Genomic DNA, 14,525 nt, shown 5'->3' with positions numbered 1-14,525 from the left:
TCACCAGTCCTTCATGATGCCGAAGTACCGACTTAGACATACAATCCATTGATCCTTGAGTGGCCGCATTCCAGGTATTGCAAAGAGATAACATTAGGGATCAGACCTCGTTTAGTGCATGGAATAGAGTCCCTCGAATAGGAGTCTGGCCAACGTCTTGAAAGCTGCAAGGCCAAGTGACAAAGGATCCCATAAGCTGTTCTTGCAGCAGCAGACCAAGACAGGATTGGCAGGAGTAGGGTACAACATGACATCCTGTTCTGGCGGTGTATCAGGCTGCCTTCTCAGCGCAACAGATGTGAACAAGAGCGCGGCTAGAAAGCGAGAGGAATATGTTCAGGCTTGAAATTGCCGACCAATCCAGTATTCTGGGAGTGCCCTGTCTCGCTCCCCATTTCCCACGGATACGGTATAGTTGCATATCATGCGTGAACGAGCAGTCCTTTGCCGGAAAGTCGTGTTTGGTAAGAAAGGCCCAGAGCACATATCCGCATATTCGGCTGCTTCATGCCGGTACATCTGCGGCTGCTCGACGCTCCCTGCTCGGCATTTTCCGAAACCTTCGCTGACTAGATTCAGAGAAGACATAGTCTCGGAGTTTTGGCGGCCAGTTCTGTCCTTCCTGCATGGATTGGAAACAGCCTTCACTGTGCTGTAACTATCGAATAGGATGTCAGGTTCGGCCCTGTGGTCAGCTTGAGCGTCGCCAGGGAGTACCCCCCTCGAGGTACTCCCTACAGATGTGGATTGGAAGAACCCTCCTCTTCCGAGAGGTCATTGCGAATCCATCCGCTCCTCCCACCACCACCAAGCTGGGATATAATAATTTCGCAAGGCCGCCCTCAGCATTGAGGTGGAATTTCCAAGCAACGTCTGGCGACATCAGACCGTTCTCCAACTATGTTTTCTCCAAAAGCTGGGAATGCAAGCTAGGGGATGTCATCCGTGTCACCTTCCCCCAGAGTTACGACTTTGTATTTGGCTGGAGATCGCCAGGGCCCAGATTCCTCGTAAGACGGTTCTCAGAGACTTGAAGCATCGGTTCGAACCCTATTGGCAGCTAGCTTTCACTGCTGAACGATATGTGATTGAGCCCGTACAACGCGTGCGCCAGACGAGACGCCAACACCCTGAGGAGACGTGTCCTGGGTAAGCAGGCGTCATCGCTGCCTCTCGGCCTCCTTGTGGCATGGGCGCACGTGCTGTCTAAAACATCAGAACTGAAACTTATTCGGGGTTCGGGTGTGGACAGAAGCGGTGCCCCGGCAGGAAATCATTCCCGTGGGAGAGTTTTGAGAAACTCGTGGGAGTACTTCCATGGTGCTTCTAGGCTTGTCCATTGAAGGATTGCTAACCCCGTGTCTGAAGCGGGAACAAGGGGAATGTCATCCTTAGCTGCACGCCTTCACGGGTAGGGTGCGCGGTGGACGCAAGAGTGAAGAGCACGAGGGATGCTTGTTGCAGAAAGAAAAAAGCACGCACTTCTCATGCAGTAGTGCAGCCTAAGATAGGGGAGGTGATTGGCGCCCTCTTTTCAACCCTGCCAACCGAGGGGACGGGTCAGCTGAGGGGCCTTGTAACCTCATTTGTGAAGTCAAAAATGCTTTGATGGAGAGGGTGCAGTAGCTCCGGATTGGACATGGAGATCGGGCACGCTGGAAAAAAGAAAGGAAGAGGGTGTAGCGGTAGAGGATGTAAATCGGACTGGACGTCGTCTTTCACCATCCTTGTACCCCCGAACTATTGTCGACGAGGCTATGTAGCGTGGCTTGGTGGTTGCACCATCCTCGGGTCGCCAAAAGTTGTGAAGGTGTAAAAAGAGTACGTAGGATCTTAGAGAATGCATGAAGAGGTGAGAAGGGATACGTCGCACAAGGGGTGTTTGCAGCACAAGCCCTGGGAGATGACACGCATCCTTCGAGTTGAAGAGGGCTGATTGGGCCATCGTCGTTGGCTGCTTGTTTCATCCAGCGTCTGAAGAGGTTTGAGCGCAGTCCAAATTCCTGGTGTGCACGGATGTCATACATGGCCACGATGTCCCTGGGGTGAGAGCAGAGCATACGATGACGAAGTGGGCGCAAAGACTCTGCAAAGGACCTGACGAGCTGGCGCACCCTGCCCTGCCCATCAGTGAGAGGGGTCGACGGGCGCCCACATTGTGTTGTCATCACTTCAGAAACATTGACATTATTTTTTTTGTTTGGGTGCATGATCTCGGAGATGTCATGCGCGTCGACGCAATAGACCCTCCTGTTCCCGTCTGTGCCGTTGCTGAGGGGGACGCACGTAGGGGAAGGCATTAAGCAGGCTATGCTGTAGCCGAGCAAACCGTCAACAAACAGACGGAATCGAAAAAGTGGGGAGAGGTGAGCGAGCCAACGACTGAGGGCGAGCGCACAGGAATATGGATTGTCAGCAAAGATAGATGAGAGGCCAGGGTAGACGGATGGGTTCGCGATGGGGGTGGAAAGATTGTCGGGTTCGAAATAGGGCCGGCATCGAGGTGAGCCTTTGAGCGAGGGGGCTCTTCAGAGGAAGCGCAGTGCCAGGTGCCGGGGTCGCAGGTCAGAAACAGACATTGGACGAGGGAGACGAGAAGATCCCAGCAGGGACTAGGAAGGATGTTGAGTTAATCTTTGTTTAGCTGGCTCGATGTGCCGATGAAGAGACCAAGTGAAGGTGTTATTGGTGAGACGGCGACAGGAATAACGCCCTGGTTTGCATTAGCTGGGTGCAGCCAAAAGGGAAGGAGACGTTGGAGTTGGAGTCGACAACGCCGCAGGCCCCCGGCAGCCCTCGCCTTGGCTCCTGGGTCGTTCTTCGGCGTCCTTCTTGGGCCCTTCTTGGGTGCCTCGATGCTTTGAAAGCGAGGCCCCACCCCTAAACCGCCCTAACGAGATCACCGGCATCTGCAGCCCAGGTGCAGCCAGTAGTACGCTCTCGCAGCAGTGTGGTAGGTCGCAGGCGCTTTGGCTCCCCCGTCTTCATACAGTTTACTTGCAAACTCAAGGGAGACACCCTTACGAGGGGAGGCCCTCAGACCACCCAAGTGCCCGTGCCTTACCCTGCCTTACCCTGCCTTACCCTGCCTTACCCTTTGCCAACTACTGTCCCACTATTCCCTCGAACCCCCTTCGATCACTGGCTGCGAAAAATAATTGCCCAGCGGCAGCAGCATCTGAGCCTTTCTCTCTTGGGCGCTGCGTTTCCTCCAAAATACTCGTACTCCGGGTCCTCCATCACCACATCACAGCTTCAAACATCTCTTGTCTAAATTTCCCCCTTGACAATTATCACCATCGTTCGTTACCTCGACTGCCAATTCGTGGCCCGGTTTTGTCTACCTCCACCTCTGATGTAGTCGACTTCGTCTTTGTCCTCCAACAAACCCCCAGAGAGAGAAAAAAAAAACACGCCGCTCTCCTCGCGTGAACCGCCGCCCTTCCTCCTCACAACCGCTCCCTCCACGATCCCTCGACAATCACAGAACACTCGTTACACTTCTCTACCTTCAACATTCCTCTCTCCCTCCGCAATAGCCCCGGCACCATATTGACGACTCTGCCAGAGATGTCAAGATAACGGGGGACTTTTTGGCTCCATGGTGGGTCAAAAGTCATAAAGGACCCTGCCCTTTCTCCGGTCCCTGTCCCCTCCGCGAACGACTTGTCCTTGAAGGACCGTTTCTCCCGCTGCAGGAGTAATGGCCCAGGATGGATCTGAACAACAATACTTGGAGCCCCCGATCATCACGGCCATCAAGAACGATTCGGGTTATGGGAGCGAAATGACTCGGCATGCGATGGAGAGGTCATTCAGCCAGGACATTCAAGAAGGCAGTCAAGAGCTGAAAGAGGCGGCCGAACAAACCCGGAATATTATTCTTGATCTCAGTCTAGATGGCCACATTCGCTGGGTCAGCCCCTCTTGGACCGATGTCGTTGGCACTGATCTCGAGCATGTTCGAGGTCATAAGATCTCGAAATTCATCAGCGACAAGCCCGATGTCTTCGAATCCGCTATTGAAGCTCTGAAGTCCAATGATTCCAAGAGTCAATTTGTCAAATTTGCAGTCAAGGTCGGCCCTTCTTCCGACATGGGGACTATGCTACCGACAGACGACGGCCAAGAACCGAGTGAGGACAATGTTGAAACGGACGAGAGGGGAAATGCAACCCTCGAACTGGAGGGCCAGGGCATCATGGTCTACGACAGGACGTCCGGAGGAGAGTCGCACACCATGTGGATGTTACAGCCTGCTCAGGAGCCTATTCGCATCGAAATAGCACTGCCTCGAGCCCTAGTGGAAACCCTTGGAGTTGGCGCAGAGATTCTGGCAAAGTACCTCACCGAACTTGCAGAGTTCGGGGCTAACGACCCCGAGAATCACCCACCCCCTCTTCCAATCCTCTGTCGGGTGTGCGAGAGGTCCATTGTCCCATGGTGGTTTGAGAAACACTCGGATCTCTGCGTCCAAGAACACAAGGCTGAAATGGATGTGCAGATGGTCCAAGAAAATCTCTCGGAACATAGGCACGCAATTGTCAAAGTGCTCGACGCTTTTGAAGTTCGTCAAGGGCGAGGCTCAGGCGGCGAAACCCCCCCGCCTTCGGTTCCTGAATACAAGGGTATGCCGATCGGTCCCTCGCCAACCTCGTCGACCGGTGTCTCTTCCGCTTCAGGATCCCATAGTGCTAGTCCGGTGAGATCACGAAGTCCATCAGCGGCCGGCCTAGGTCATGCTCGGGCTCGTTCGTTTGTGGTCCGGCGCCCTCTGGTTCGCATCGTGGAATTGATTCTGGACCTGTGCGACACGGCCAACGAAATCAATGTACCTTCAATCAAAGACAGTAAAAGCTCAGGGGAAGATGAGTTCAAGTCGCAGTCGCCGCAGTCGGAATCCAGAATTTCCCAAATCATCCAGTGGCAACCTCCGAGTAGCCTGGACAACGAGCCTGGCCTGGCCGCCTTGAGTGCGGATACCGAAAAACTGGCTCGTGCCAAGGTCGATGCAGTGCATCGGTATCAGAATGTTCTGGAGTACTCTGAGCGAATACGACAAGAATACATGGCCGAAGTGGATGCGTGTATCAATGAAGCCTTGATCAAGGCCGAAAGGGCTGCAGCAGGCGAGGCATTGTCTTCCAGTGAAAGCGAGTCTGAAGAAGAGCCCGCACTGGAAGGCATTCTCGAAAGCCCAGGAGAAGACATGGAACCAACGCCGCAGCCGCTCTCCATCGAGCACATCGAGCCAGAAGCCAGTCGGAGCACATCTTACGTCGGATTGAAGTCAATGGCTTCTGCTCTCAGAAATCCCAGAGATTTGCCGCAAATCACGATGGGAACTGATAAAAGACGATCGTCATCCCAGGCTGTTTCGACCGGCTCCAGCAGCCCCATCGAATGTCCCACCCCAAAGTCCCATCGGAGCAATCTCATCTCTCAACCCCAACCAGTCTCGAACAGGCGATCGATGTACATTGAAGATGCGAACGATAGCGACAGTAGTCTACCCCCCTCGATGCTGTCGGGTAATTGGCGGGCCGACTCTCCAGCCTCTGCATCTGAACAGGGCCGAACTGCACAATCACGGGACAGGAAGAGACGGAGTATGCATCTGCATGGCCTTAATTCGGCCTCTCCCCATCGCCAGCAGTCTCCGGGAAGATACCCCCCACCGCCGCCATCACCACTGCGAATGACCAAATCTAGAATCCCCAGTGGAGAAATCGCCCAGTCCCCTGTTGTGTCACCATTGTTGACGGCTGGCGAATTCGTACCTCCAAGCAATGCTCCGACTCTGCATAGAAGGCAGTCGTCGATGCATTCGTCTGATCTGAAGACCCCTGCCTCACCCCGGTTGAACTCGGTGTCCCACCCGCAACAACGGGTGCTGGCCCCTTCAATCAAGGATTTTGAGATCATCAAGCCGATTAGCAGAGGTGCATTTGGAAGTGTGTATCTGGCCAAAAAGAAAATCACTGGCGAATACTTTGCTATTAAAGTGCTCCGCAAATCTGACATGATTGCAAAGAATCAGGTCACAAATGTCAAGGCTGAACGCGCCATCATGATGTGGCAGGGGGAGAGTGATTTCGTTGCCAAATTGTACTGGACATTCTCCAGCAAGGACTACCTCTACCTGGTCATGGAGTATCTGAACGGAGGCGATTGCGCTTCTCTAGTGAAGATCCTTGGGGGATTGAGTGAAGACTGGGCCAAAAAGTACATCGCTGAAGTCGTTCTCGGTGTCGAACATCTGCACTCTCGAGGAATTGTCCACCGTGACTTGAAACCGGATAACCTTCTAATCGACTCCAAAGGCCACCTGAAGCTCACCGATTTTGGTCTGTCTCGGATGGGCCTTGTTGGTCGACAGAAGCGTGCACTCAAGCAACCTGATGAGGCCGTGCCCGATCTTTTGAAGCAAGGCCCTTTCACCCAGAACGGTTCAGGGTCGAATCCGACCTCGAGATCCACCTCTTTCGACTATCAGGGCCCGCATTCGCCAGCACCGACACCTCTCATGACACCCGCTTTCACCGGAGGGCTTGATCAACCTTCGTACTTCAGCTTGAATCGAGAAAGCTCCCTAAGCCGAGAAACGTCACTGAGAAACTCTGGCTATCGGAGTGATAGCGGTAGTGGCTCGAGCTTCGATCTCCATCAACTCTTCAAAAAGCTCGGCGTGCAGGAAGACACCGAGTCCCCCCCTCAGATCTTTCCTCGAAAGATTGAAGAAGAGGCCTACAGCCAGGGCAGTGCATCACCTGACCTCTTCCCACTGTCACAGTCGATGAGTAACATCTCTCAAGCCGCACCTGCTCCTTTGCCTTCTCAGATGCTGGCTCCTCCCTTATTTGAGCCTGAAGAGAGCGATCGTCGTTTCGTGGGCACTCCAGATTATCTGGCCCCGGAAACCATCAACGGCACTGTACAGGATGAAATGTGTGACTGGTGGTCTTTGGGCTGCATCATGTTCGAATTCCTCTACGGCTTCCCACCTTTTAATGCAGAGACGCCGGAAAAGGTATTTCACAATATTTTGAATCGGAGAATTGCCTGGCCCGACGACGACGAAATCGAAGTGAGCCCAGAAGCGAGGGATCTCATTGACAAGCTCATCCAACTCGATCCGAGAGAAAGACTGGGTGCAAACAAGGACGAGAAGTATCCAAGTGGGGGCGCCGAGATTCAGGCACATCCTTGGTTTGCTGACATCCACTGGGATACACTCCTGGAAGATGAGGCTCAGTTTATCCCGAACCCGGAGCATCCAGAGGACACCGAGTACTTTGACTCGCGCGGGGCCACCTTGTCGTCCTTCCCTGAAGAACTAGAAGACCAAATCTCACCAGCGGGTACAACCCCAAATGGTTCGGACTATCCCAATCGTCCCCATGATGCACTCTTTCGAGCTAGAACGCAAGCAAGTTCTGCGAAGCGTGGCCTCATGCCTCTCCACATTCCTCCCCATGTGGTACGCGATTCCCGTAGTCGGAGACTCAGCGAGCCTGTCATCGCCGACGACTTTGGCAATTTCACTTTCAAGAACTTGCCCGTGCTGGAGAAGGCCAACAAGGACATAGTCGAAAGAATGAGAAAAGAAGCGATGCAAGCTCAAGCTAGAGGCTATGCTCATTCGCAAGCTATGTCTGCCACCAATAGTCCAGCTCTGGGATCTCCTGGACCTTCCCTTGAAGGCAGTCCGATGATGCCGATGCCGGTTAAGCGGGCGCTCTCTATCAGCAAGGGTCACAGACCAGGCTCTCCATCCAGCCTAGCTACCTCCAACTCGTCTCCTAGCAGGCCGTCACAACCTTCTTCGCCTCTCTTGGTTCAATTCTCCACAGCGCAGCATCACGACAGACGAAAGACTTCTGGCTCTTCTCAAGGAAGCAGTTCTCTTGCTCCGAGTAGCTTCTTCGACATCCCTCACGATGCTATCAAACACGGACCAACGGCCACGTCATCTCCCATCAAATCGGCTCGGATGCCGTCAGTCTCTCCCGCAAAAGGGATGCCTCCACCGCGCACTGCGACAGTTAATGGGCGCACCAGGTCGCAGACCGTCGGCTCACAGGAAAGTGATGGACAGCCTCCGCAGCGAGATGCCTTCGTTCCTGGCCATCATAAGCGCAAGAGCCAACTACTCGTCCGGGATGTTTCACCTTCGTCTTCAGATAACGAATCAGCACAAGCAAAGGCACTGCTCAAGGTGCAACGCCGGCGGCAGAGCTCACGAAGACTGTCGCAGATCAACTTTCTCGAGGGCCCTACATATCGACCTTTGGACGTCCTGATCTGCGAGGATCACCCGGTGTCCAGGATGGTAATGGAGAGGCTTTTTGAGAAATTACGCTGTCGGACAATCACCGCAACCAATGGTCCAGATGCTCTGCGACTTGCTATCAGCCAGATCCAATTTGACGTTATCTTCATGGAATTCAAGCTGCCCCTCATCAGCGGAGTCGACGTTGCTCGCATGATCCGAGACACAAAGAGCGCCAATACCAGCACTCCGATTGTCTGCATCACGGGGTATCTGAAGGATCTTCCCGAAGTCCACCACTTTGATACTCTCATGCAAAAGCCGCCGACCACTCAGAAACTGACCGAGATGTTAGCCAAGTACTGTGCTTGGAAACCCGCCCCGAAAGACTTCCGGATGGCAGTTCCATTGACCATCCCACATCTCAACACACGATTCGAAGCTATGCCTACGCAAGACAGTCCAAGTTCCGTGGCTTCGAGTCTTGCACCGACTATGCCCGACTCATCCTATCGAGGGTCAGGCCGGGAGGATTCCATTGGCAGTGGCGGTTTCTTTAGTGATTTGGAATCGTTCAAGAGTGATGATATTCCGGTCATCGTGTCTCGAGCCGCTACAGACGAATGGGCAAAGGCCGGATTAGGGATTTCCGACGATATCGTCCTCGGACAGCGCCCTTATGTCCAGTCTGGCTACCCTCATCTTGTCCATACAGAATCTGCACCCCCCAGCGCTTGCGTCGACGACGCTGGGGGATACGGTCTTCAAACTCCGCGTCGACAAAAGTCATCGGAGGCTGTCAGATTGAAGCGAGAACTGCTAGACAAGAACATGAACCATGCCGGTGGAGCAGCTGAAGAAGGGGATGACGAAGACGAGGAACTGGGTGACGTCCAAGTGAGGGCGAGGTCACCCATCGGCAAACCCCCACGTCCGTCGTCCAAACTTGGAATCGAAATGATGCGCACAAACAGTCGCGGAAGCGTTATATCCATGGGTGAAGACAGGTCAGCTGAGGCAGACAGCCTTCGGAAGTCATTGGAAATCCTGGAAGAACGCATGGAAAATCTCAAAATTCCCGAGGAGCCCAGTATGTCTTCCTTGACAGAGATCCAGCCGCGGAAGAAGCTTGAGCGGACTGTCTCCCAGCATTCACATCCTGAGCAGCAGTCTGTTCGTTCGCCCAGCGGACAAATCACACCCCCGGTCATATTCCCCCCCAAACCCGGGGCCACTTTTGCCGATCTTGAGATGGATATCACTCCTGTGCCGACCAAGATGATGAACATCGAAGAGGAGCCTACTCCGAAACCTCAGGGCAGCCCCTCGGGACCCGAACTCACACAATCTCAGCGCTGACTTTATCCTACTCTTTCTCATGTGTATATGCGATTATGACTGACTTATGGAAATTTGCTCGAACGATTGGAGCCTGGGTTTTTTTTTTTTTCATTTCCTTTGTACACAATGACCTGTTGCAAGGCGCTGGAGGAGATGGAAGTGCAAGCATAATTGGCGTTTACTTGAAGGTGGGAAAACGGACCGGTGGCACACGTGTATTTCATTCTCTGTGGTCCGTGACTCGATGCATGGTCCAAACACGGCTTAAATACTTTGACAATAAATCATCATTCTCTACAATCAAACAGATCTCGTCCCGCAGTTGCTTGGGCGTGCCCGATGACTTCCTACACCCGGAGTTGGCTAGAGGGTGAACGCTCTTACCAAACTGGATGTCTTACGCCTGCTATGCGTACAAGGCGTGCCCTCTGATTGGTGGTGCTGGTACACTCTTGCCGTGTATTATCAGACGCACTACGTCACTGTTTACATTTGGCCAGATTAGGTTTAGTGCGCCGCGGCCGCCAAGGGTACATACATGTACCAAACTGCGCCCGCGCCCCTGCGCACTCCCTTCTTTTCCTTTCCTTAGACGGCAATTATGGCTCCGAGGTAAGCACCCTCTCCAACGCATATCAATGTCACACATCTGACTGCGGTACTCCAGTGGGTATTTCTTAGATCCACCGAGTCCTCAGCCTCCGTCCCCACCACCCCCACCACCATCACCCTGGACCGCCCCCATGCAATGGGTGGTGGTCACGGGTGTGATATCCCTGGTGGTGGGTGTCCTGGCCTTCCTGGTGGGAGGAGAGAACTTGCGGGCTTAGATAGCCCAGAAGGTCAGGCGGCTTCGGGGCCGTCAAAAACCCCCTGGGGAGGGACCTCCTCCACCGGTGCCGATGGATCCGGTGGGTGCCCGAGGAGAACTCGGGGAGGTGGCGGCGGCCTCTGAAGAGGCGGAGGCTGGGGAGGAGGTGGATGGGGTAAGTTCATATTCACACCTAGGATTGAAGGCGACCGGAATGCTAACTGGTGTTACAGAGGAACGAGGATCCCCCTCGTTAGGCTTTTTTGCTTTTCGGCGGCTGTCGTTGCGTTATATTTTTACACAGGGGGGGCCCTTTTGTGTTCTATAGATCTTGAGCCGAGCATGGTCTCTGCCTCCACGTGGCGCTCGGTGGAAACTTGGGTTGGTTGTCCCAAGGCTAAAGAGACCCGGCCCCCCCCCCCTCCCCAAGGCTTGCAGGACTTCAACGGGCTCATTCTTCGGCGGGCGCCTTCACACATCGACTCTCACACTGCCGATCGCTGCTCTCAGTCAAACAGGGCATAGACAACAACCCAAAGTCAACCTGAAGTCCATCGGTGTGAATGTCCATTCAAACTCCTGTCGACCGCTGCTCTCAGTCAAATGAGCACGCACAGCCAGCCGAACTCAACCTGAAGTCAAATGCAGTTTCTTCAACACCTGTCGCCCGCTGCTCTCACTCTAGTAGTAGAGCATACAGCACTCAACCCAAACTCGTTCCAAAACCCAAGATACTTCCGATCTTGCGTCGACTGCTCCAACCGAGTATGCGGAACTTCGAATCGGACTCAACCTGAAGTCCCCCAGCAGATGAAAATCCATCGGCACCTGCCGCCCACAGTCTTCGCTCCAACAGAAAATGCAGGGCTTAAGCTGCCTTCAACAACAGTTCCTCATGGATTCGGGGTCTTCGAGGCGCTCGGCCGATCATTTCAACTGAGTATGCAAAAGCTCAAGGCAACTTCAACTAAAGCTCGTCAGGAGTTCAATGTCATTGGGACCCTCTGCGACTAGCAATCTCATCTTATCAATGCACGCGCAACTGACCCGTCATATTCAATCCCAAATCTATCGGAGACTCAACATCTCAACAACCTTTTGCCGATCACTGCTCTCGGTCCAATAGAGCATACCAGATTCAAATTATATTCAACCAGAGGCCCCCACAAAGGAGGACATTCGACCTTCAACCTTCCACCAATCAACCTCTGCTCTTCTCTTGCGCCTGGCCCATCTCTTGAACAAACCCTTTAGACTACGGGGTAGGGAAGGCTGTTCCTGTTTCTGCGCTGTCGTTGACACCGGTCGACTATGATACCTCTGATGGATCGCTCAAGGGTATGATATTTAAGCAAGCCTAATGGAACGGTGCGCAACGCGGTGGCGGATACCAGGTGAACCAGCTATTTCGCACTGGAGGAGTCAGGCACCACGACTTAGGAGTCATGAAATCCGCCGTGCAACACTCTGCTTTCTTCCAAACGTTGAGATCCTCTATTATGAGCCGGCATTCCAATCCTTGGAATAGTGTCCAACCTCGTGTATGAAGAAGTTGAAACATTCCACAGTGGGACGACAGCATTGCTCTGGAAACACCGATCCGGAATGCGCAGGAAAGGAAAGGGCTGACCGGCGTTGATGGATTTCGTTTGTATTGGCTGTGGAATTGATCCCCAGGTCATGGGGCCAAATTCTCCGCAGAGGCTCATTGCGAGTAATGATCTTGGTGCCGGGATCTATCGACCCATAATTTCCCGTCTCAGATGGCCAGTCCTTCTCGCAAATAAACGACTCGCTGCAATCCAAAAGTGGATGAGTAAGTGGGCCGCAAATCTCTGGCTCCTTTGTTGCAGCAGAGACTCGATGGAGGATGGCAAGGAGCATTGCAAAGATGATGAGGGTGGGAAATTTTGCCATGGCTGTGCTGCGCTGTGTTGGGTTGTTGTCTCGTGTCGTGCGGAAAGGCTGGCAAATCGCCACTAAAGGAAACTCTGGCAAAGGTGGATGTTTCGAGCTGGTGCCCTGGATCTGCGAGGGAAAATCGCCAATGTCTTGTCTGTGGGTGGAGGTGGTGATCAGAGAGCTCTTAAATATGGACACCGCCAACTTGCGGTCAGCTTTGGAATTGTCACTCATAAGGTCCTCGTGCTCAATTTGTTGGCAAGGTTTGCTTGATCCATGGCAGTCTCTCCAGAATCAAACTGAAAATTGAGGTAATGTTGGCGCGGGACAAGTTCGCGATGCAGGTTGTGGTTCAAAGAACAAATTCTAATGGGCTTCTGCTCTCGGTTCTGGTGGCTTGGGGAAGAGATTGGTTGTCAGAGGGCGTCGAGGATCTTTAGATTTCTGCACCACTGGTAGTATGCACGAGATGGCAAGACGGAACCAGATTGAATAGGTGGCCGACCGCTGGGTGGCTGCAAAATGTCGAAATCAAGAACCTACACCCGCAATATCCGTTGAATTCCATGCCGTGCAACGACTTGAAGTCCCTCGGAAAGCCAGATCCTCAAGGTCCTCACCATCATATATTGACCGGAGCTCTTAGTCTATCAGAGTATGCACAACCAGGACAATTTCAACCTGCCAGCCCTCAAAGGTCAAGGTCCTCAGCCAGAAACCGTTATTTAAAGAGTCTCTCGTGGCCACATCCTCTCTTCAAACAACATTGTCGGCAATCCAAGACCTCAAATCAATCTATTCCAGCAATCTCGCCAGTAGAACCTTACAATCTCCTCCCTGCCAATCAACACAATGAGAGCGAATTATACCTACTTCATCATCGTGGCGATGCTGCTAAATATCATCCGTCAAGTCTCAGCCAGACCTGCAGAGCCGGCGCCGACGCCTACGCCGCAGTTATGCACACCGCTTTGGCATCCGGATCTTCCCTGCGATGATTGGTTTGAATGCAAGAAGGATTGGCCTTCAGAAACCGGCAATTATGGACATAGTAAACACACGGTGGAGCCGAGAGCTCGCGACGCACCTTTGCGCAGGATCCTGTTGGACGGGAATGGGACGAATACCTTGCCAACCAGAAATATAAGAACCCTACACCGATCTGAAAGGGCGTCGGTGGTTGGAACTTTAGGACTCCAAATCGAGCCCCAGTGCTGTCGACCAACAGTCGAATGCTTCAATTTTTTCACCGACGAGCTCAAACTCGACGGCCTCGATTCCAACGGCCGTCTCATAGTGGCCGACGTGCAGGACTGGATGAAAGCAGAATGTTGCATGTCGGATTTCCAACAGTCCAGATCCTGGTGTTTATTCCCCCCCGCGCGAAATAGGTGGGTCGTTTGGCATGATCCTCCAGAATGCGCAGACGTACACTGAAAGGCGTTCGCGTCAAGGCACCTGCAGGGTGCGAATACCGTGGGAGTGGAGGAGCATGAGCGTGCACCGAGATGAGCATTTGGTGTCGGTGCGAGAAAAGCGGTTGACGTGGCTCGGTGGAAAGTTGAAGGTTTGCATTTGTGGGGAGATGTTGGGACCGCATCTCGCCCTGGGCGATGTACCATCTGCTGTTTGTAAACACCATTGGCTATATCCCGACCCAGGAAGACGGAGCCAAGTTGGATCGATGGCATACCGTTGGGTGGCACTAAAAGGCCTTGAAATTAAGAGTCCATCTCCGCAATATCCATCGGGTTCCCGTACCGTGTATTTCTTCGTCCATCCACCACACTCAGCTGCCCTGAAGGAACATCCAGCGTACCTCTGGAAGTCCTTTTGATAAACCCCCTGGATACCTGCGATGTAGTCCCCGAACCAATCAAAACCAGTCGAGGTAGAATGACATCAGTGGCGGTCCTTCAAGGCACTTCAGCCCCATTTTTCCGGCTTGGCATCGATGCCGCTCTCCGCGATCGCGAAACCAACCACCATGGCACCACACAGCGCCATGACACCCAAGACACCATCTTGCCGTCTCCCGCTGTTAAGCCTTGTCATGTTCTCGCTTGCTATCTCTTGGTATCTCTTGGTATACGTCAAGCAACAGGAAGCTTTGCAGCTGTTGGTCCCGTCATGCCACGAGGGCCGTCCACCTTTCGCAGCGTGTGCCAAGGGCCGTTCCATGACACGACCGTCGTGGGA

At 53.4% G+C, this 14,525-nt stretch overlaps 3 protein-coding genes across 3 annotated transcripts; all 3 read left to right on the top strand.

The window, feature by feature from the left end:
• Positions 1 to 3,234: 3,234 nt before the first annotated feature.
• PV07_10995 (uncharacterized protein) lies at positions 3,235 to 9,911 on the top strand. Its single transcript, XM_016398383.1, has one exon. It carries the CDS (start codon positions 3,704 to 3,706, stop codon positions 9,629 to 9,631), a length of 5,928 nt encoding a protein of 1,975 aa, XP_016242945.1. The 5' UTR covers positions 3,235 to 3,703; the 3' UTR covers positions 9,632 to 9,911.
• A 303-nt stretch (positions 9,912 to 10,214) lies between these two features.
• On the top strand, positions 10,215 to 10,681 carry PV07_10994 (uncharacterized protein; the record flags this gene model as incomplete). Its single annotated transcript, XM_016398382.1, has 4 exons — positions 10,215 to 10,225; positions 10,281 to 10,395; positions 10,453 to 10,599; positions 10,658 to 10,681. The coding sequence occupies 4 exons, from the start codon at positions 10,215 to 10,217 to the stop codon at positions 10,679 to 10,681; spliced, it is 297 nt and encodes a 98-aa protein (XP_016242944.1).
• Positions 10,682 to 10,836: 155 nt separating this feature from the next.
• PV07_10993 (uncharacterized protein) lies at positions 10,837 to 12,875 on the top strand. The gene has a single exon (XM_016398381.1). It carries the CDS (start codon positions 11,067 to 11,069, stop codon positions 11,436 to 11,438), a length of 372 nt encoding a protein of 123 aa, XP_016242943.1. The 5' UTR covers positions 10,837 to 11,066; the 3' UTR covers positions 11,439 to 12,875.
• The last annotated feature ends 1,650 nt before the right edge of the window (positions 12,876 to 14,525 follow it).

This window comes from Cladophialophora immunda (assembly GCF_000835495.1).
Source record: "Cladophialophora immunda strain CBS 83496 unplaced genomic scaffold supercont1.7, whole genome shotgun sequence".
Lineage (NCBI taxonomy): Eukaryota > Fungi > Ascomycota > Eurotiomycetes > Chaetothyriales > Herpotrichiellaceae > Cladophialophora > Cladophialophora immunda.
The sequence above is the reverse complement of the archived record's forward strand: the minus strand, read 5'-3'. Positions and strand labels throughout refer to the sequence as shown.

Coding starts and splice junctions, on each gene's coding strand:
- PV07_10995 (XM_016398383.1), top strand. CDS start 3,704: ATGGCCCAGGATGGATCTGAACAACAATACTTGGAGCCCCCGATCATC.
- PV07_10993 (XM_016398381.1), top strand. CDS start 11,067: ATGCAGTTTCTTCAACACCTGTCGCCCGCTGCTCTCACTCTAGTAGTA.